This window comes from Oncorhynchus nerka, linkage group LG4 (genome assembly GCF_034236695.1).
Source record: "Oncorhynchus nerka isolate Pitt River linkage group LG4, Oner_Uvic_2.0, whole genome shotgun sequence".
In the NCBI taxonomy this organism is placed as follows: Eukaryota; Metazoa; Chordata; class Actinopteri; order Salmoniformes; family Salmonidae; genus Oncorhynchus; species Oncorhynchus nerka.
Window position 1 is genome coordinate 40651390 of NC_088399.1, and position 22836 is coordinate 40674225.

A 22836-nucleotide genomic window follows, 5' to 3' on the forward strand; every position below is an offset into this window, starting at 1 on the left:
TGTATGTTTGTTTTACTCCATGTGTAACTCTGTTGTTGTATGTGTCGAACTGCTTTGCTTTTTCTTGGCCAGGTCGCAATTATAAATGAGAAATTGTTCTCAACTAGCCTACCTGGTTAAATAAAGGTGAAATAAATCAAATAAAAATACAAATAAAGAATGACAGATTTTTACCTTGTCAGCTCAGGGATTCAATCTTGCAACCCTACAGTTAACTAGTCCAATTCTCTAACCACCAGCCTCACATTGCACTCCATGAGGAGCCTGCCTGTTACGCGAATGCAGTAAGAAGCCAAGGTAAGTTGCTAGCTAGCATTAAACTTATTTGATAAAAAACAGTCAATCAATCAATCATAATCACTAGTTTACTACATGGTTGATGATAGTACTAGTTTATCTAGTGTGTCCTGTGTTGCATATAATCGATGCGGTGCGCATTTGCGAAAAAGGACTGTCGTTGCTCCAATGTGTACCTAACCATAAACATCAATGCCTTTCTTAAAATCAATACACAAGTATATATTTTTAAACCTGCATATTTAGTTAATATTGCCTGCTAACATTAATTTATTTTAACTAGGGAAAATGTGTCACTTCTCTTGCAACAGAGTCAGGGTATATGCAGCAGTTTTGGCCGCCTGGCTCGTTGCGAACTGTGTGAAGACTATTTCTTCCTAACAAAGACAGCCAACTTCGCCAAACAAGGGATGTTTTAACAAAAGCGCATTTGCGAAAAAAGCACAATCGTTGCACGACTGTACCTAACCATAAACATCAATGCCTTTCTTAAAATCAATACTCAGAAGTATATATTTTTAAACCTTTATGTTTAGCTAAAAGAAATCCAGGTTAGCAGGCAATATTATACAGGTGAAATTGTGTCACTTCTCTTGCGTTCATTGCACGCAGAGTCAGGGTATATGCAACAGTTTGGGCTGCCTGGCTCGTTGCGAACTAATTTGCCAGAATTTTACGTAATTATGACATAACATTGAAGGTTGTGCAATGTAACAGGAATATTTAGACTTATGGATGCCACCCATTAGATAAAATACGGAACAGGTCCGTATTTCACTGAAAGAATAAACGTCTTGTTTTCGAGATGATAGTTTCCGGATTTGACCATATTAATGACCGAAGTCTCGTATTTCTGTGTTATCATGTTAAAACTAAGTCTATGATTTGATAGAGCAGTCTGACTGAGCGATGGTAGGCACCAGCAGGCTCATAAGCATTCATTCAAACAGCACTTTCGTGCGTTTGCCAGCAGCTGTTTATGACTTCAAGCCTATCAACTCCCAAGATTAGGCTGGTGTAACCGATGTGAAATGGCTAGCTAGTTAGCAGGTTGCGCGCTAATAGCGTTTCAAACATCACTCGCTCTGAGATTTGGAGTAGTTGTTCCCCTTGCTCTGCTTGGGTAATATTAAGTTAAAATAAGTGTTCATTCAGTATTGTTGTAATTGTCATTATTACAAATAAGTTTTAAAAAATCGTCCGATTAATCAGTATCAGCTTTTTGGTCCTCCAATAATCGGCATCGGCGTTGAAAAATCATAATCGGTCGACCTCTACTGTCAATAGAACCATTGAAGGGATTATTTTCCCATATACAGTACGTAGTGGAATCAAACGTTTAAAAGGTCATTTCCCTATGCCCCCTGCCAAATGTTTACTGTCCTCATCTCGATGTGTGTGAATATTTTTCTATTATCAAACGGTGAGGGGTTAAAGTGTAGAGGGGCTTGTAAGGGTCTGGTATCGGAAGCAATAAAAGGTCATCAGGACTTATACTTCTATCCATGTTCTCCTTCCGTTCCTAGACCTAGATGACGTTCTCAAAGAGCTGCATGGAGGCCATGATATTTTCATCCTGGTGAGAGAAATGAAAAGTTGAGGAATCAGTTGCTAAGGACACAATGTCAATTGAACACTACTTATGGCAGAACTGTTCTTAGCTCTTCATATGCTTTGTGTTCCTCTGACATGAACAGGTTCTGTAAGACAAACCTGTCAGTTAACCTGCTGTCTGCCAGCTACAGGAATACCTGGAATGTTAGCCAGGCGAGTTAAAGCCATGTAATAGCATGTGGCTTGTCTGGGCTTTCTAACATGATGTACAGTACATCTTTTCATCAGTAAAGATTGTGGAGGATGTGTTTACCTTCTGACAAGTCTCTATGAACTCATCAATGGTCACCACCCCGTCTCTGTTCCGATCCATTTTCTGAAAAAGCTAGCCATTAAATATCTCATACGATTACATACAGAACTACAATTTTTGTATTTTATTTAACCTTTATTTAACTAGGCAAGTCAGTTAAGAACAAATTCTTATTTACAATGACGGCCTACCCCGGCCAAACCCTAACCCGGACGACGCTGGGCCGGTTTTGCGCTTCCACAGTAACAAAATGTGAAGCTTTTAGGTTGGGAAAACTCAAACAGACGAGAGTTCTTATTACACAATAGCCAAAAAAATACATCTTTAGGACAGAAACAACACAAACATAAGGACAGAAGGTGTTAATCAAGGTAAAATGTTAGACATGGGGGTGAGATGGGAGGGGGTCATACACTGGGGGCTTATGTACCTGAAAGAACTTGTCCACATGCTCCGATGGATCAATATCTCGTACACTGGGAGAGGTATACCTGCCCATCATGTCATAAATGGACGTCATTATGGCCAACATCTCCTGTACACACACACACACACACACACACACACACACACACACGCACACACACACACAAACACACACACATACAGTCATGAGTCAGCGCCAGGTCTTGGAGTGTTATGTCTAGCAGAAGAGCATCTCTATGCAACAAACAGGAAATGCACAACCTTACACTGTACCTCCTTGGTGATGTAGCCATCCTTGTTGATATCATACAGATTGAAGGCCCACCGGAGTTTCTCTGTTTCTGAACCTCTGAGCAGTACAGATAGTCCAATCACAAAGTCCTGCAAAAAAACATAGAAAACCTTACTGACTGTCGAAGTATTTCATCTACTGAAGGCAATTTGTTTTTTAGATTGAGCAGGTTATCGGGATGGCTAACGTTGATTGTTCTAGAAGATTTTATACGAGAGGACAACTGACCTAACTTAAGAGGAGCTTTGCTTACCTCGAAACGGATAGAGCCATTTCTGTCCATGTCAAATGCGTTGAACAGGAAATGTGCATATGTGGTGGCATCTGAGAAGGGATACCGATAATGTAGTTAACATTAGGCAGGTATACAGTGGGTGACAGCTGGTTATTTATTCTCTTTCCACTTTTATCCACTTTGACGGTCGCTCTGGGTGAAATGGGTCAGTCTTTATAGCATATATAAATCAATAGGTGAGGTTCTGAGTTGTCAGAATCTTCAATTTCTTATCAAATGTTGATTACAAAACAGTATGATAATTCTCTCTATTAAATCACAGCCCATTGAAAGAGCTGACAACGTAGCAGCAGTTGAAAGGAGTCTCCCACCTATCTGCAGTACTACCTATCTGCAGTACTATTCCATTGTGCCTCCCTTACATCACTTGAGGGCAGACTCCTACCTCCCTGGGGGAAGAACTGTGAGTAGATGTTCTTGAAAGTCTCCTCATCCACCAGCCCGCTGGGACACTCCTGTTCAGAGGGAAATTAAAATACATTTAATAAGTACTAAGTGCTTAACTTGTATGCGCTGTATGTATTTATAAATGTAGTTAAAATTCTATGAAAATAGATATATCTAACGGTTTGTTATCGGCTAATATATGTGTAACAGCTCGTAGTGAGTGAGTGTAAATATCTGTGTAAATAAATGTGTGTAGCTATGCAAGTGTATCAAACATATTGTAAGATGATATCTTTGCAGTCCTTCAAGTCCCTGACAGTGTGCGTTTAACCTCTACCCCACTCCCACTCGGTGCGCTACGCCCAGCCAAGTCCCAGTCGCACGTTTTTAAAGCCTCTGTAGAGTGACTGCAACTCCTTCTTGGTGAACTGGGTCTGGACCTGGAGCTGTTCCAAGCCTTCAGGCTGGTGACGAACAGTAGAAAGCTCCAATTCACAGTCGCTACTCTCTGTTTGAGAGAGGAGAGGGAAAGAGAGAGAGGAGGAGAACCCAGGGAAATGAAGGAGAGTCGGGAGAAGGGGAGAGGTGAAAGGTGAAAGGGAGGGAAGAATGTGGATCAGGTGAGAGGCAAGAATAGGACGGGAGCAGATGAGAAAGGTTGAAATCAGGAGAGGAAGACGGGACCATCAGAACAAATTGGGAGGGAGAGGCATTTGTGTGGTGGGTAACAGAGAAATTGGATTTGATGAAAATGGTGTACAATATTTTGGCAAAAGAAGGTGGACATGTGAACAATAAAGTGGGAGAGGATGATGAATGAATGACAAAAGGAAATGACGAATACAGGGAGTTACTACTGTGTGTGTGCTCACCATCTATGAAATACAAACAAACAGCGAGGAATGGGGAGAGGAAGACAGGGGAGAAATTGAAGTGTAGGGAAGTGAGAAGGGGGGAACACATACAATCAGATTAAGCCAGACAGTCACAGTATTTTGGTTTAAGTCATTTCTTTCTCTATAAACCAGTAATAAGACATGAAACCTTCGTTGTCTTGAGGCAGTTTGTCTAGAGTTGCAGTGGAAGCCCATCTTCTCTCATAAAGTGACAACAATGAAATCCATGTATATCTTCAACTATCACCAACACAGTACAAGAAGCTTCTGTCTATCTGTGAGGAATATGATGGCCTTGAAAAGAACAGGGCACTGTAGAGTCTCTCCTTGTTACTTACCATCTAATGTCAAGGGCTCCCAGACACCAAACTGCTTGAACACTACAAAAAACAGGCCAATGACTACAGTAATTGCAATCAGTTCCATGCCTTCCAGCACCATGGCTGTATACTTGGTGTAGACTTTTGCATATATATATAAATATATATATAAAACTTTGTAGTTTTATGACTTGTTTGAATAAGAACCTTTATCAGCTTGCTATTGGCCAGCTCTGAACATATTGGATGCGTTTTCCACAACTTAACAAATGTTTGCTGCTGGATGTGTGTGTCTAAGAAAACATCAAAACAAACAATTGAACAAGATGTCTGAAAAATAGCTGCGAACCCTGAAATCTATTGGTCACACTTTACTCTCCCCATTTTCCCACCCACACACAGTGTTAAAGGAAGTGAACTCTCAGGTGACGATGCTCCTCGTGATGAAGACGGTAAAGATCCAGTGAAGGTAGAGATCCATTAACAGTCACTCTGTTCCAGGTGCCCTTCATTTAACCCCTTGATATCCAGCAAAAGCAAAAAGGTGAGTTTGATGATAATATCTTCTTGTCTTCAAAAAGTCCCTCTAAATCCAAGTCCAGTGCATGGTATTGAGTTGAAAACAAACATATACCACTTGATTCCTCATCTCCCAAATATCTCCATCCTCTGTGAAGTATCTTCCTTAGTACACACTCTGCACCAGTTAAGGGCTGAACCCCCTGTGTCTCCCTTTTTGGGTAAGTCTGTCCTACAGGTCCATCAAGAAAGGAATGATCCCTCTAGTGCATTCTCCAGTTGGAGCGAGTGAGGAAGATGAGAGAGGGCAGTAGGGCGAGACCGGAGAGATTATGTGTCGTTTTTTTTACTAATAGTTTCTAATTGACGGTCTGAGCGTTTCCTTGTTTTCCCAGGCATTTCAAGGATGATGTAAAGCTGTAAACCAGGCATTGATCCACATCCACTGATGGCTGGAATATGACCAGCAGCACTTAGAGTGAAGGAGTCTGCCCTGCCCTGTGTGGCGCTGCCTGTGTCTATCTCCCCATTCACACAGCCAACATAACACTGGATTCAAAAAGAAACCTCACATTGTGGTTCTAATTCAACAAACTGATATTACAATTGAGTTTATTAAGGGACTTTAAACAAGATGAATAGTGGAGGTAGACATAGTGCCCTAATAATTTTTCCTATCCCAAAACACCTTACAAAGAGGTAGAGTTCATAACTGGTGAGTGTGCACATCTTATTGGAGAGAGTTTAAGCAGGAGCTGAGAGAGGGAGCAGGGGAGGATAAATCAATGAGATGCAAAATACTGGTCTTAGGACTGGAATGAGAACAGGCCAGAAATGCATTTTTACCAGAGAGAGATTTAGATGGAGTTAGCCACTGGACTCAATCTTCTTTATGCTGCACATCAAGGTGCTGCACCTTGTGGACACTGTAGGGAAACCACTGAAGCACAGCTGCACCACTGCACCGGGAACACAGTCCCACAAATGAGCCCCTGTTCATAATTTCCGAGTACTACTTTGCAAACACATAAATGTCAAACATTTGTGTTTTAAAGATAACAGTATCCTCACTTTCAACTCCATTCCTACAAAGAGCAAGCACAGGTGACCAAACCACTACCATCAGAATGATCACAGAGCGTTTTTAATCCACTGATGTCTCTATAACCGTATGAACTGCCACAACAGTGTCAGGCAGAGCCTTGTGTTCATGCATACAGTACAAGGTTAGCTCATGTAATAAACCATTGAAAACGAAGACAGCAACAAAATGTCCATGCTCCCTATAAATGCTGATCTATCCCTTTCATTAAAGACGGACAAGGCTTAATGCTGGCATATCGGCATTTCTGCACTCTTCAGAGCAAACATTAATAACAACAGTAATGAGAACGTCATGAAGGCCCATAGCCCCAGAATATCAATCATACGACAGCAACTCACAAAAACACAACCATCTGCTTACAGTACAACCCAGCCCCCTCACTCCCTCCCTCCCTCCCTCCCTCCATCCCTCCCTCCCTCTGAAAGGTTCTAAGACTGCCAGAGTGTGTGACTACCATCTGGTGTACATAGAGAGTACTTATATTGTGTCATGTAATGATTAATACTATCCAGCAGATGGAAATGCCTAGACATGGTTGTATTGGTGGTTCCTTACTGGAAAGGGCTTAGAGTTGACGCAGGGCAGGGCGGTGGAGGGGTTAATATGGGGGGGGATGGTGGTTGGGGGTCTCTTCGCTCTGGTGAGTGCACATGTACATGTTAGCCCCAGTCTGCATGCACAGAAGGGCAATGTCAATAATTTAGATAGATAGAGAAAACGAGGGCATACCGGGGGTACAAGCAGTAACAGACACTCTGCTACTCCCTCCATATTCAGCTCATACTTCCACCCATAAAGAATTACAAATATCAAACTAGTTCAGGTGCTGGATAGAAAAAACAAATAATGTACTCTTTCAACAACACCCTTATTTACTTAACAATATATTTTTGCATGTGTTGTACGTGTTCCTGAAAAAAGGGTATAGCAAGTCATCCACAAAGGCTTTGAAACAAAAGTCATTGATCATTACCAATTTGACAAAAGTAATGGCCATAGTTTCTTTCTGGAGGCAGCTTCCCTCCACTAAGAGATGACTGGTACATTACTGTCAACACTGGGACTTTTTTATTTCAATAATCATTTTAAGCTTTCTAAATCCCTACTAAAATAACTGAAGGAAAAGGAAAGAAGAGAAAAAGGAGAGAGTGGGAGAGTTTACAGGAGAGTTAACAGGAGAGTTTACAGGGGAGTTTACAGGAGAGTTTACAGGAGAGTTAACAGGAGAGTTTACAGGAGAGTTTAAAGGAGAGTTTACACGAGGAGAGTTTACAGGAGAGTTTACAGGGGAGTTTAAAGGAGAGTTTACAGGGGAGTTTAAAGGAGAGTTTACAGGGGAGTTTACAGGAGAGTTTACACGAGGAGAGTTTACAGGAGAGTTTACAGGGGAGTTTACAGGAGAGTTTACACGAGGAGAGTTTACAGGAGAGTTTACAGGGGAGTTTACAGGAGAGTTTAAAGGAGAGTTTACAGGGGAGTTTACAGGAGAGTTTAAAGGAGAGTTTACAGGGGAGTTTAAAGGAGAGTTTACAGGAGAGTTTACACGAGGAGAGCAGTAAGCCTACGGCAATCAGTTTGCTGGGATTGTGGAGAACGAATAGAGATTTATTGATAGTATATTGAAGTGACACAAAAAGATGAGTGGCTAGCACAGTAGAAGTCCACTGAGAGACAGCAAGAGAGATGATAGAGTTAAAATATAGTCCTATAAAATGGGGGTAGACGCATTCAAATGAATTTGACCTGCATCCCCTCCCCCTCTCCTCTGCCTTCGTCTTCACTCCACCCCAGCTATCTCACACAGGAAAGAACACATACAACTCTGTAGCTGGGATGACTGAGCCTCATGTAAGTTTGGCACTGTCCCTGACCTACCTGGCCCCTGAGTGTTTGTGGTGCTGTCAATGATCCATTTGACGAGGCAGCACTTCATCAGAGATTTACGAGTGATTCGGGGCTTCTGCCATTTCCCTCTGTCCTCCCTCTGTCCTCCTGGGCTGGGCTCCTTCCCGTTGGCATCAGGCAGCAAGCCACCGTCCACTCCTTTTCCATCAGCCTGGGGGACACAGAACTAACTTGGTTAACAGATGACAGAGAGAGGGGTAAGGACACTACAGAGAAGACTGCTGGTACAGAAGGTTTAGAGGATGCACAGAGAAGAATGTATAGGCTGGACAGAGAGGGGGAGGAAGAGAAAGAACATGATATTACGGAAAATGTGTACAAAAAGCCATCCATAAGCCATCCCTATTCCACTTTTTGTTTCATTAATCTATTTTTGTCCATGCATTTTGCATCATACTGTATGATTGTGCGTTTTTGCAAAATGCATCATAGCGGCTGTATTTCGAAAGTTATACAGTGCCTTCAGAAATTATTCACACCCCTGGACTTTTTCCACATTTGGTTGTGTTACAGCCTGAATTTAAAATGGCTTAGAGATGTTTTTGTCAATACCCATAATGTCAAAGTGGAACTACGTTTTTTTTTAAATGAGTTGAAAATTCAAAGTTAAAATGTCTTGCGTCAATAAGTATTCAACCACTTTGTAGCCTTGCACGAGCCTTGGCATGTGATGTACAAATACACTCCCTGGACAGGACGCTAATCTATTGCAGGGCCTTCATTTTCTTTCAATATCAAACAATCTATCTCCTTAATGCGGAGTATCAAGCAGCAGAGACACATCAGGTCCCATTTATACAGCCTTTGGTATGACTCGGCCGGGGATCGAACTCCCAACCTTCCAATGTCAGGGTGGACACTCGAAGACCGCTGAGATGGTACCCTTTTGTTATGACAAGCCTAAAAAAGTTCAGGAGAAGACAGTGAATGCTCCTGAGCGGCCAAGTTATAGTTTTGACATAAATCTACTTGAACATATATGGCAAGACCTGAAAATGGTTGTCTAGCAATGATCTACAACCAATTTGACAGAGCTTGAAGAGTTTTTTAAAATAATAAATGGGCAAATGTTCCCGGTGTGGAAACTCAAAGAGACTTAATAAGAAAAGACTCACAGCTGTAATCGCTGCCAAAGGTGCTGCTACAAAGTATTGACTCAGCGGTGTGAATACTAATGTAAATGAAACATTTCTGCTTTTTATTTTCAATACAACAAAATGAAAAAAAAATCCTTTAAAGTTGTCAATTCTTTCAACTTGCCGCCTACGCATTACATATCAAAGTTACAGTCAGTTCACCGAGGCTGAAGACATACAGGATGCTGTGACTGAAGATAAGAGGAGAATGGGCTGTAGGATGACATGGATGAAGAAAATAATAGATAAGGAGAGAGGAAGCTTCATCACCCCTGGATTGATGGGGAATGGAAGGCCCACTAGTATGTATGGGTGTAAAATATATTCTCTGTTAATGTGTGTGTGTGTGTGTGTGTGTGTGTGTGTGTGTGTGTGTGTGTGTATGCGTGTGAGTGTGTATGTGTGTGTTTGTGTATGCGTGTGTGTTTGTATGTATGCATGCGCAAAGCGGGACACATGCGTTCTTGTTTTGTTACATTATTTGAGGAGAGAATGGAGCAAAATATCGGGGGAGATTCCCAGCCCCCTCGTAATCTCCTCATCTCCTATTTGAATATGAAAGGAAGCCAAGGCGTACAGAGCACTGAGGAACTCACTCAATAATTCACACTCCTTAAAACAGCATGAATAAAAGATCAGAGTCAGCTGCCATGGTGGGGATGAGTACCAGCCATGTGTTAAACACTGAGTACCAGCCATGTGTTAAACACTGAGTACCGGTCATGTGTTAAACACTGATTACCAGCCATGTGTTAAACACTGAGTACCAGCCATGTGTTAAACACTGAGTACCAGCCATGTGTTAAACACTGATGACCAGCCATGTGTTAAACACTGATTACCAGCCAGGTGTTAAACTCTGAGTACCAGCCATGTGTTAAACACTGAGTACCAGCCATGTGTTAAACTCTGAGTACCAGCCATGTGTTAAACACTGAGTACCAGCCATGTGTTAAACACTGAGTACCAGCCATGTGTTAAACACTGATGACCAGCCATGTGTTAAACACTGATTACCAGCCAGGTGTTAAACTCTGAGTACCAGCCATGTGTTAAACACTGATTACCAGCCATGTGTTAAACTCTGAGTACCAGCCATGTGTTAAACACTGATTACCAGCCATGTGTTAAACTCTGAGTACCAGCCATGTGTTAAATACTGAGTACCAGCCATGTGTTAAACACTGAGTACCAGCCATGTGTTAAACACTGAGTACCAGCCATGTGTTAAACACTGAGTACCAGCCATGTGTTAAACACTGAGTACCAGCCATGTGTTAAACACTGAGTATCAGCCATGTGTTAAACACTGAGTACCAGCCATGTGTTAAACACTGAGTACCAGCCATGTGTTAAACTCTGAGTACCAGCCATGTGTTAAACACTGATTACCAGCCATGTGTTAAACACTGATTACCAGCCATGTGTTAAACACTGAGTACCAGCCATGTGTTAAACACTGAGTACCAGCCATGTGTTAAACTCTGAGTACCAGCCATGTGTTAAACACTGAGTATCAGCCATGTGTTAAACACTGAGTACCAGCCATGTGTTAAACACAAGGACAAGAGAGACCATCCCCTACCAACCCAAACACACACACACACACATACATACATACATACATACATACATACATTTACATACATTTAAGTCATTTAGCAGACACTCTTATCCAGAGCGACTTACAAATTGGTGCTTTCACCTTATGACATCCAGTGGAACAGCCACTTTACAATAGTGCATCTAGGTCTTTTAAGGGGGGTGAGAAGGATTACTTTATCCTATCCTAGGTATTCCTTAAAGAGGTGGGGTTTCAGGTGTCTCCGGAAGGTGGTGATTGACTCCGCTGTCCTGGCGTCGTGAGGGAGTTTGTTCCACCATTGGGGGGCCAGAGCAGCGAACAGTTTTGACTGGGCTGAGCGGGAACTGTACTTCCTCAGTGGTAGGGAGGCGAGCAGGCCAGAGGTGGATGAACGCAGTGCCCTTGTTTGGGTGTAGGGCCTGATCAGAGCCTGGAGGTACTGAGGTGCCGTTCCCCTCACAGCTCCGTAGGCAAGCACCATGGTCTTGTAGCGGATGCGAGCTTCAACTGGAAGCCAGTGGAGAGAGCGGAGGAGCGGGGTGACGTGAGAGAACTTGGGAAGGTTGAACACCAGATGGGCTGCGGCGTTCTGGATGAGTTGTAGGGGTTTAATGGCACAGGCAGGGAGCCCAGCCAACAGCGAGTTGCAGTAATCCAGACGGGAGATGACAAGTGCCTGGATTAGGACCTGCGCCGCTTCCTGTGTGAGGCAGGGTCGTACATACATGTAGGCCCTGGCATCCGCAGTACTACATTATTAACGTTTAGCTTGACATGTGGGAGATGCAGCAGGGTATAACTATCCTCCCTTAATAATCCAACTCATCATGCACACTGCGGGAGACTGCACCATCCGCTGATCACCACACGTCACCAACACATGCCCTCTTCATTGTCAGCCCCTCTTTCTCCCCGTGTGTGTGGAGTTTGTAGCATCTCCCTTGGTCCTGACAGAGTAGGAGAACACAGTGTACACAGAGCTCATTGACATGCAACACAGATACAGCATCCTTCCCCTTCTTCTCTTGCCATGGATCACAGTGAGGTGGTACACTCACCACTCCAGTAGAACTGGCCCATAACAGGACTGCTAAATACAGATTGTCTGTATACAATCCCTAAAGATGAACTTTCCCTGCCCTGACCTGGATCACTACAGTACAGTTTAAGGTAACTGTTTGGCCTTTAGCTAAAGACAATGCACAAGGGACATTTTCTTGTGGGAGAAATATTCCAAAGAGAAATGTTTATATACTACATAATACATACTTGGACAAGCAAATACATTTTCGCTTTTTTACAGAAATACTTGAAATAGTCTCCATAGTCCCCATATACTCCTCCAAGATGTCTCTTCCTCTCTCAATCAATCCTGCTTCCTTTCTCCTATTGGCGAGCTAAAGCAGATTTCGCGACAAATACATTTTATTTGGGGCGGCAGGGTAGCCTAGTGGTTAGAGCGTTGGACTAGTAACCGGAAGGTTGCAAGTTCAAACCCCCGAGCTGACAAGGTACAAATCTGTCGTTCTGCCACTGTTCCTAGACCGTCATTGAAAATAAGAATTTGTTCTTAACTGACTTGCCTGGTAAAATAAAATATTTTTTTTTGCCTGTATCAATTGTTCAATGAACAATCCAATAGAAGCAACAGTGTGGTTACTTTTGACCACTGAGTCTGAAATCGCAATGTATGAAATTCTTTCTGTTTAGATCTACAGGCCTGAGGGGTTCCTCAACTACTGTGACCTTTTGGGAAAGAGCTCATTTTTACATATTTCCTAAGCAATTGTAACTATTTATTCCGGTTTTGTATAGTTTGGTTAGAAAGGGGCCAGCAGTTGAGAAGCTTCAGGGTACAGTGCTACTGGCTGGTAAATCGCAGACCCTTTAGGGCAGGGCGTTGCAAAACCTTTTTTCACAAGTGCCCCCTTTTTCACATTTTCACATGCCAAAGCCCCACCCCTTTTGTATTATTATTGTCTATTGAGATAGCCTATATTAAATACACCACCAGCTTGATGTTGTTTAATTTGAGGGTTTTTAAGCTCATTTCCTACAATTCTACTTAGTTTAAAAAGACTCCTGACATATTTTAGATAGTATATTTAATAATAATAATAATGATAATGGATAAGGAAACTGTCTGGACCAGATTTCCCCAAATGTTATTCCACTACTACATATGTTTTTATAATGATAATTAATATGAACCCTCCATTTAATTCTACATATTTTCTTTTACAGAAAGTGAACAGATCAAATGAGTCCCACATAATGACACAATGACTCCTCGACTGTAGATGATAGAAGCCCATGTGCATCAGAGTAGCATTTTCCTCATACATACATACATACATACATACATACATTTACATTACATTTAAGTCATTTAGCAGACGCTCTTATCCAGAGCGACTTACAAATTGGACCACCTGGTTCTGGCCTAAAGCGTCACGAACTCATGTGTTGTTTTAGATCGGTCTAAACAATCGCGAACGGAAAAAGTACAAATAAAAAAATCCAATCAAGTCAGGTCCCGCGTACCCCACACAAGACCTTGGCGCACTGTGCCTCCTATGGTGAGAACATCTGCTCTAGGCTTCCGTTGTACTCATAATGCCTGGCTGCATGGAACAGCTGGGATCAGCTGATTATTGTCACAGAGGGATGCACTGTAACTCAGAACACTGTTATTATGTTGTATTTAATATCATCTCTGTGCACTGTGTCTCTCTCTCACAGTCAAAATACAGTAGAGTGGGACAACTACAGTGGAAATGGTTATATCATTTACATAACGCTCCCTCGTTGCTTTTGTGGACGGTCCCAAGATAGTGCCTTCAGAAAGTGTTCACACCCCTTAACTTTTCCCACGTTTTGATGCGTTACAGCCTAAATTTAAAATGGATTACGTTTAGATGTTGTGTCACTGGCCTACACACAATACCCTATAATGTAAAAGTGGAATTATGTATTTACCAATTAATTAAAAACGAAAAGCTGAAATGTGTTGAGTCAATAAGTATTCAACCCATTTGTTAGCCTAAATAAATTCAGGAGTAAGAATGTGCTTAACAAGTCACATAATAAGTTGTGCAATAATAGTGTTTAACATGATTTTTTAATGACTACCTCATCTCTGTACCCCAGACTTACAATTATCTGCAATGTCCCTCAGACGAGCAGTGAATTTCAAACACAGATTCAACCACATAGACCAAGGAGGTTTTCCAACGCCTCGTAAAGAAGGGCACCTATTGGTAGATGGGTAAAAAAAGGGCATTGAATATCCCTTTGAGCAAGGTGACGTTATTCATTACACTTTGGATGGCGTATCAATTCGCCCAGTCACTACAAAGATACAGGCCTCCTTCCTAACTCAGTTGCCAGAGAAGAAGGAAACCACTTAGGGATTTCACCATGAGGCCAATGGTGACTTTAAAACAGTTACATAGTTTAATGGCTGTGATATGAAAAAATGTAGGAAGAATCAACAACATTGTAGTTACACCACAATACTAACCTAATTGACAGAGTGAAAAGAACGAAGCCTGTCCAGAATACAAATATAAAAATAAAGAAAAGCATCCTGTTTGCAACCAAACACTAAAGTAATATTGCAAAACATGTGGCATAGCAATTTACTTTTTGTCCTGAATACAAAGTGTTATGCCTGGGGCAAATCCAATGGAACACATTACTGAGTACCACTCTCCATATTTTCAAGCATAGTGGTGGCTGCATCATGTTATGGGTATGCTTGTAATCGTTAAGGACTGGGGAGTTTTTCAGGATAAAAAAGAAATGGAATGGAGCTAAGCACAAGCAAAATCCTAGAGGAAAACCAGGTTCAGTCTTTCCACCAGACACTGGGAGATGAATTCACCTTTCAGCAGAACATTAACCTAAAACACAAGGCCAAATCTACACTGGAGTTGCTTTCCAAGAAGACAGTTCCTGAGTGTTTTTGAAAAAGTTGTGACTTAAATCTGCTTGAAAATCTACGGCAATACATGAAAATAGTTGTCTAGCAATGGTCAACAACCAATGACAGAGGTTGAAGAATTTTGAAAAGAATAACGGGCAAATGTTGCACAATCCAGGTGTGGAAATCTTTTAGAGACTTACCCAGAAAGACTCACAGCTGTAATCGCTGCCAAAGGGGATTCTAACATGTATTGACTCAGGGGATTGAATACTTATTTAATCAAGATCTTTATATATAAATATATATTTTTTTTTACAAATGTTAGAATTGTTCTTCCACTTTGACATTAGATTGTTTTGTGTATATTGTTGACAAAAAAAAATAAAACTCAATCCATTGTAATCTCTCTTTGTAACACAACAAAATATGGAAAAAGTCAAGGGGTGTGAATACTGTCTGAAGGCAGTGTAAAAGTGTATGACATTTCTTTGGGGTGGACTGCAAGTCTTGAAGCCATGCTGTACATACAAAAGGGAGGCTGTACAGAGGCTTGCATTGCAGTTCTATACGTCATTGTGCAGAAGACATTGCTTAGAGTAATGGAGTGTGTCTTTATGTTCATTATGCAACTACTTTTCTTCAGCTCACATTTAGGTGTGTGAACCCTCCCCCTCACAAATACGCTATTATTAACTTGAGCATTGGATACTTTCCTGACTATCAACCAAATTCATGTAATGTAAATTCAAACGGACTAATGGACCCTGAATCCATCGCAGAGCTAGTTCCACAAGCTCTGTACAAAAGTAGACGCCTCTCACCATAGGCTCTATTTAAAGTGCCACAAAGTGCCAGTGGAAAGAAACAACCTGAGAGAGTGAGAGAAAGAGAGAGACAGAGAGGAAACAAAAAGAACACAGTGCTCCTAATCCCTGGGCTGATGATAATGTCCTCCCTCCTTGTTTCCCCTTCATCAATTTTTTTCTCTGTTGTTACCTCCACTCCGGTCACAAAGATCAAGGGCTCCTCTCTGTTTCCCAATGTGAATCTAGCAAGGAACACAGTTTAATTACAATTGGGGAGTTAGTGAAACTGCCAGTCAAACTTGTTGAGTGGATTCTTAAGGTCTTATTCAACAACCACTTTCTGTGGAGCTTTCTGTCCTTTTCACTCCCTAAAGAATGGCTGATTTGTAACACAGTCAACATTTTGTCCAAGAGAGGAAGTGATATTGTTCAGTAAGTGCAGTAATGCATTAGTAGACACACCGCATGGGACAGCTGCTGAAAGATGAGTGATGGAAAAGGACATCACATGAGGTCACTGTTACATAAGCCAAGGGGATAACGCTTTTAGTTGTGGTTCAACATCACACTGTTCTTGTGTGTCACACTATGCATATCTGTCCCCTCACACATCTGGAAGATGCATGCCTGACTTACGGAATCTTGTCTAAATTAACATGTGTGCATTTGCTTTGAAGACAACAACCAAAATGTGTTCAATTATCAAAAATCACAGTTAAACATCCCACTGTGTGTGTGTGTGTGTGTGTGTGTGTGTGTGTGTGCGTGCGTGCGTGCGGGTGTGTGTGTGCGTGCGGGTGTGTGTGTGTGTGTGTGCGTGCGTGTGTGTGTGTGTGTTGTATAATGCAGGGGGGTTGTGTATTATACATTATTTACAGTGTATTAACTGGAGGGCACTTGCAACTACTTCTTGACCTGTTTTTCCCTCAAAGCAAGATGACATTTCAGCTCCATATTTTTCAGTTTGTTTTCCCAATTAGCCTTTCGCACATTAACAAGTAAACACATTGAGCTTCTACAGGGAGTTGTCATAACCAAAATAGTTTTCATGTCAAATCTCAACATATGGCTCCAAACAGCAAGGCAACTGCTGAAAACAGAATGAAACTCCAGCTGCAGCTGCAATGAGTGATGTCTACATACTGTATCTGACCGAATGCTGAGCACCTTCAAGAGAGAAAGAATCCCCCCATATACCTTACAACTTCAGCAACAAGCTCAACTATTGTATTATTAAATAGCTTGTTGCAGCTACTAGACTTCTGTCTAGCACAATTGCTACAATGGTTTGAACTACAGTTAGTCACTCTATATATCAATATGCACACCATTAGTTGATTAAATACATTAAGTGATATCTGAATGCCTGCCTTTGGACAATGTCTTAACTTGAAAAATGAAATAGTAATCGCCTGCTTGAATTTGATACTCATAATTAATTTAGTACATGGTTACAACACAATTAAGCTACTGACACACAATACTACAGATGGTAAGAATCAATATAATTAAGTTGACCCTAGCCATTTTCACAACACGGCATAGAATAAAGTCATTATCAGAGCAGGTACAATATCAGTGACACATTTGACATTTATATTTAGGTAATTTAGCGGACGTTCTTATCCAGAGTGCATACATTTTCATACACCAAGCAGCTTACATGAAAACTTTTCCATGGCATCAACAAGCAGTTTGGTTACTGTTGCATTTAATTGATTCAACAACACTCACGTGCTTCCACTTTATGAGACATGCAATATCTCAATTATGATTTTTTTTTCTGCGGTAACTTATTGCACGAATGACGTGCGCATGGATTTGGCAGATATGCCTCGTACTGAACTCAAACTTGAGAGTGAATGTGCCTGAGAGTGAATGTGCCTGAGCAGTTTGTTTAGGTTATTCCAACAATTAAAACAACACATCAAAATATACATGTAATATTTTTTTTATTTACCTGCATGATGTTGGTGTTATGTTGATTTCTTGCTTTTTGCAGTAAACCGCTCTGAGGCGTTCGTCTAGTCGCGCGCACTTTCTGTTCTGAGAATCCTGAGGTAAACCGTAACCTGTGAGGCATAAACTCGCTCATTTCAAAGCACCGCACGAGAGAGAGAGAGAAACAGGGAGAGCACCACCAGTATGCCTTCTTCCACGTGCTGTCCGTGGTTCTGAACATGCTGTGTGTGGTGTTTTCCTGGTCGGGATTCTGACCGCTGGCAGAATGTCTTTCCCAATCTAGCACAAGACAGTCACGAACCTGGCCAACTATCGGATCCCCAATTAAACTGATCCCACAGGGAGCTACATTTGTATTGAGCCCATTGGGGATATCTTACTTTGATGTTCTTTCTGTAGACTTTTGCGCATTTTGCTGGTCATTGTGATAAGCAAGTAGGACAGTTAAATGTAAATTGTAGACTGTTATGGCTAAACAACGGAATACAGAGCCTGTAGCAGATTAAACAATTATTTATTTGAGCAAGATACATTTTAGCTTGAGATCCCTAAATCTGTGGATGAGTTAAACTATGTGCAATTGGGCACATGTTCAGTTTACACATCACCAGGATTTAAATGTCCAATGCAGCCATTTTATATCAATATCAAGTCATTTCTGGGTAACAATTAAGTAACTTACTGTGATTGTTTACAATTAAAATGGTCAAAAAGAAACAAAAATAGCTTCTTAGCAAAGAGCAATTTCTCAAGCGATTCTGCTAGGACTGTCTGGGAGTGGTCTGAGTTGGGAGAAAAAAACGGAAAACTAGCTGTTATTGGCAGAGAGGTTTGGAACTCTCTTTCTTATTGGCCTATTAACCAAATTCCTGCTATCACCAGGCAGACCAAAACACCATCCCACCAAAACAGGCTGCAATTTCAGGCAGCCTTTTCAAACAGCTCTAACATGAAAAGGGAATTATAATACTTTTCACAATTTCACAGTATTATTCCAAACGCATAGTGTTGAAATATATATAAAAATATATCCAAAGAAAACCAGCAGTTTTAAAGACAGCAGTGCTGCACTGAAAAGAGTGGCTTGGCTTGGAAGTATTGCACAAGCCAAGCAGAAGAAGAGAGGATGAGGAGATGAATGACTTCTCACTGTTTTGGCTTGTATTCAGAGGCTACTCAGGCTAGCTATTAGCAGTTCAGGATGTTTTTCTATCAGTTACGATAGAGTGAACACAGGATGAATGTGTGGCAAGGTCAAGGTACAAATATCCCTTAGGAACCTGTGATTGTATATTATACTGGACATTAATAGATGTTATAAAAGCATATAAAGTACCCATTTGAAATTAATACAAAGCTGATGGTATTGCCATATATTTTATGGGAATTGCCATGTCACCAATGTTTACACAATCCTGCCTCTAAAATTAGCTTGCACTGTTGTATTTTCACTATTTAAACAGTGATCTGAGTCCTTTCTCTTTTCTTTTCTATAGACAGATGATTGACTAGAGATTGGTCCTCTTTGACCTCTCATGTCGTTTCTCCCAACAGTCAATTAGGAGGCTAATTTCCTATTGAACTCAATCAAGATAACAGAACAGACAATGCTAATCACAGAGGTCTCTCCTGAAGAGTGCTTAAGATTTCCTCCCCAAAACCTTGTTTCTAGTTACCTTCCGAAATCATTCGATTAATGACAGAGCATTATTGTCTGCACTGATCTCCCTGCTGCATAGGCAGACTTAATGAGGTGTTCAAAGCCTCTCCTGCTCCTTTCCTACAGAAAGTAGGGTTTCATTCAGAATGTGAACTGGAAAGCAAAGCCCCATTTGATCACATTGCTTGTCAAATATCTGAATGTCATTCCATTCACTGCTTTGATTATCTTATCACCGCAAACCAATGGTGTCACTTGCAATTTTATAAGAAGCAGTTCTTGTTACTTTGTAAAAACGGAGTCTACTGTATGTGCTACCATATATCAATCCATTAAATCACTTTCAAATTACAGTCAGATCAATAGACTCTAGCAGGAATAGCCGGTTCCCCCCCCCCCCCCCCCCCCTTCTTCTCTTCACCTGGGGATGCTATTATTGTCGAGAACTGTCAACTTGTTTTACTTCTGTGGAACTGTGTGACTTTATAATGAGCAAGGTATAGGCAAGGGAAAGAAGATATATATATATATATATATATATATATATATATATATATATATATAGACAGACAGACAGACAGACAGACAGACAGACAGACAGACAGACAGACAGACAGACAGACAGACAGACAGGCGGTGAAGTTTTTCAGTTTGTTGCTGTGGGAACTGTTGCTAAGCAGTGTTTAGGAGGCTTAGAACATAAGGAGAGAATAAAGTTAAACAGACATGAGGTGGACAAAGTGATGAGAAGAACATTTTGAATGAAGAAAAAGAAGTAGAAAGCAAGCAGATAGCAGCATAAAGGGAAGACTCGAACTCAATGATCCCAAGGGTTGAAATCGACATACTGTAGGTAGAAATTAAAATGACCAATGCAAACATGTTCTCTCAGCCATCTCAGCTATCCAAAAACGCATCTTCCCTGAGAGAAAGGGAAGGTATAAGCAGGTGCGGATGTCTCTTTAATTCATTAAATAATAATAGAGTAATAAGTAATTATGTTTTAAGAGCCAATCAATTAGTGTCACACAACGATCTACCAAGTAAGGCTTATACTCTTTAATGTGATTCATTTCTTTGCTATTTCGTTACACTACATGTATTAAATTCAACTGTAATTTCTGTTACAGGGACCAAGCTAAAAAAGATTCCATATTTCCATGAGTCTGTCCCTGTGTGCCTCTGGGTGCTTTATCTCCCTACAGGTCAATCTCATTCCTGCAGACACGATGGCTATTTTTAGCCTAGTGACTAGTACGCTCCAGCTAGCGCTTGGTGTCCCTGGTGATTACACACCAATGGTGAGTCTATTTGAGAATGCGAGTGTGTGTGTTTACTTTTTCATCATATCTTCTCCAACAATGGATGCTGTTGGACCATGCAAACGTGCATGCACTCACACACACACACACAATAACCCCTCGGTCTTTGCCACGTTATTTCATCTACTCTATCCGTCCCTTTCTCCTCTCTCTATACTTTCATCCCTCAGCCTGTTTCTTGCACTCCTTCTCTGTCATCTCTCTTTTTCCCTCTCTGCAATCTCACTCCTACTCTCTGTCATCTTTTCTCTGCTTGCTTTACTTGCCACACACCTCCTCTCTGTCATCCCATCCGTAACAGTCCCCCCCCTTCCTGCCAGCCTGCAGATTCAATCCAGTATCGCCTTTTTTTTGCTTACATACTGACTATCGTGATGTTAAGCAGATTCAAAAAATCTATTAGGCATTGATAATATGCATGAAGTATAATAGCAGACGTCAAAATATAAGTATTGGAGATTTTGAGAAAATGAAAATGTATTCCTCACTAATTTAGGGTGATACTGTATTGAAACTCCCAATGCTAGGATTCAGAGTGCTTGGGAAAAGGGAGACGAATGGGAAAACAAGTCAACGTCACCATATAGGTACCATATACAGTAGGTACGTAACAGAGGCACATGTTGTGTACCCATGTACAAATCATGTCAGAAGTTCACATCATGCATTATTTGGGACACACTATGTTAGACAAAAAAAAGGATCTGACAATCTCAAGGGAACACACAAAAAGCTGAAATGTCTTGAGTCAATAAGTATTCAACCCCTTTGTTATGGCAAGTCTAAATACGTTCAGGAGTGAGAATTTGCATAACAAGTCACCTAATAAGTTGCATGGACTCACTCTTTGAGCAATAATAGTGTTTAACATGATTTTTTAATGACTACCTCATGTCTATACCTCACAGTTCCCTCAGTCGAGCAGTGAATTTATAGCCAAAGATCAGGGAGGTTTCCATGTCCACAAAGAAGGGCACCTATTGGTTGACGGATATTTTTTTAATTTTTAAAGCAGACATTGAATATCCCTATGAGCATGGTGAAGTTATAAATTGCACTTTGGATGGTGTATCAATACACCCAGTCACTACAAAAATACAGGCGTCCTTCCTAACTCAATTGCCGGAAAGGAAGGAAACTGCTCAGGGATTTCCCCATGAGGCCAATGTTGACTTTAAAACAGTTACAGAGTTGAATGGCTGTGATAGAAAACTGATGATGGATCAACAACATTGTAGTTAGTGTGCCTTCAGAAGGTATTCATAACCTTTGACTTATTACACATTTTGTTGTGGTACAGCCTGAATTCCAAATTAAACATATAGATTTTTCTAACCCATCTACACACAATACCCCATAATGACAAAGTGAAAGTATGTTATTAAAAATGAAATACAGAAATATCTCATTTACATAAGTATTCACACCAATGAGCCAATACTTTGTAGAAGCTATTTTGGCAACAATTACAGCTGTGAGTATTTCTTGGCAAGTCTCTAAGAGCTTTCTACACCTGGATTGTGCAACATTTGCCAATTATTCTTTTGAAAATTCTTCAAACTCTGTCAAATTGGTTATTGATCATTGCTAGACAGCCATTTTCAGGTCTTGCCATAGGTTTTCCAGTAGATTTAAATCAAAACTGTACCTTGACCACTCAGGAACATTCACTGTCTTCTTGATAAGCAACTCCAGTGTAGATTTGGCAGAAATGACAGTGAAAAGAAGGAAGTTTGCACAGTCTATAAGTCTATAAATATTCCACAGGCAGTAAAGTAAAACTGCAAACGTTAACGTTATGTTAATACAAAACGCTATGTTTGGGGCAAATCCAACACATCCCTGAATAACACTCATATTTTCAAGCATGGTGGTGGCTGCATCATGTTATGGGTATGCTTGTCATCGGCAAGGACTAGGGATTTTGGGGGGGGGGGGGGGTAAAACAGGCAAAATCCTAGAGGAAATGTCACGACTTCCTTCGAAGTCGGTCCCTCTCCTTGTTCAGGCGATGTTCGGCGGTCGACGTCACCGGTCTTCTAGCCAACGCCGATCCACTTTTAATTTTCCATTTGTTTTGTCTTGTCTTCCCACAAACCTGGTTTCAATTCCATCAATTACATGTTGT

At 41.0% G+C, this 22836-nt stretch overlaps 1 protein-coding gene across 1 annotated transcript; it reads right to left on the bottom strand.

Annotated features, from left to right (window-relative positions):
- Positions 1-1531: 1531 nt before the first annotated feature.
- Positions 1532-17947, bottom strand: LOC115128919 (calsenilin-like). Its single transcript, XM_065017019.1, has 9 exons — positions 17725-17947; positions 8280-8460; positions 3948-4072; positions 3563-3632; positions 3136-3206; positions 2864-2971; positions 2595-2699; positions 2165-2227; positions 1532-1873 (listed from the first exon to the last, which is right to left on the bottom strand). Exons 1-9 carry the CDS (start codon positions 17944-17946, stop codon positions 1826-1828), a joined length of 993 nt encoding a protein of 330 aa, XP_064873091.1. The 5' UTR covers position 17947; the 3' UTR covers positions 1532-1825.
- Between the last annotated feature and the right edge of the window lie 4889 nt (positions 17948-22836).

What these genes read in the sequence shown, in the direction of transcription:
- LOC115128919 (XM_065017019.1), bottom strand. Translation starts at nt 17,946, where the DNA reads ATGTTCAGAACCACGGACAGCACGTGGAAGAAGGCATACTGGTGGTGC. An exon ending in ATAACACCAACATCATGCAG is followed by an intron (nt 8,461 to 17,724) that starts GTAAATAAAAAA and finishes TGTGTCCCCCAG; the next exon opens with GCTGATGGAAAAGGAGTGGA. An exon ending in CACAAACACTCAGGGGCCAG is followed by an intron (nt 4,073 to 8,279) that starts GTAGGTCAGGGA and finishes TCTCTCAAACAG; the next exon opens with AGAGTAGCGACTGTGAATTG.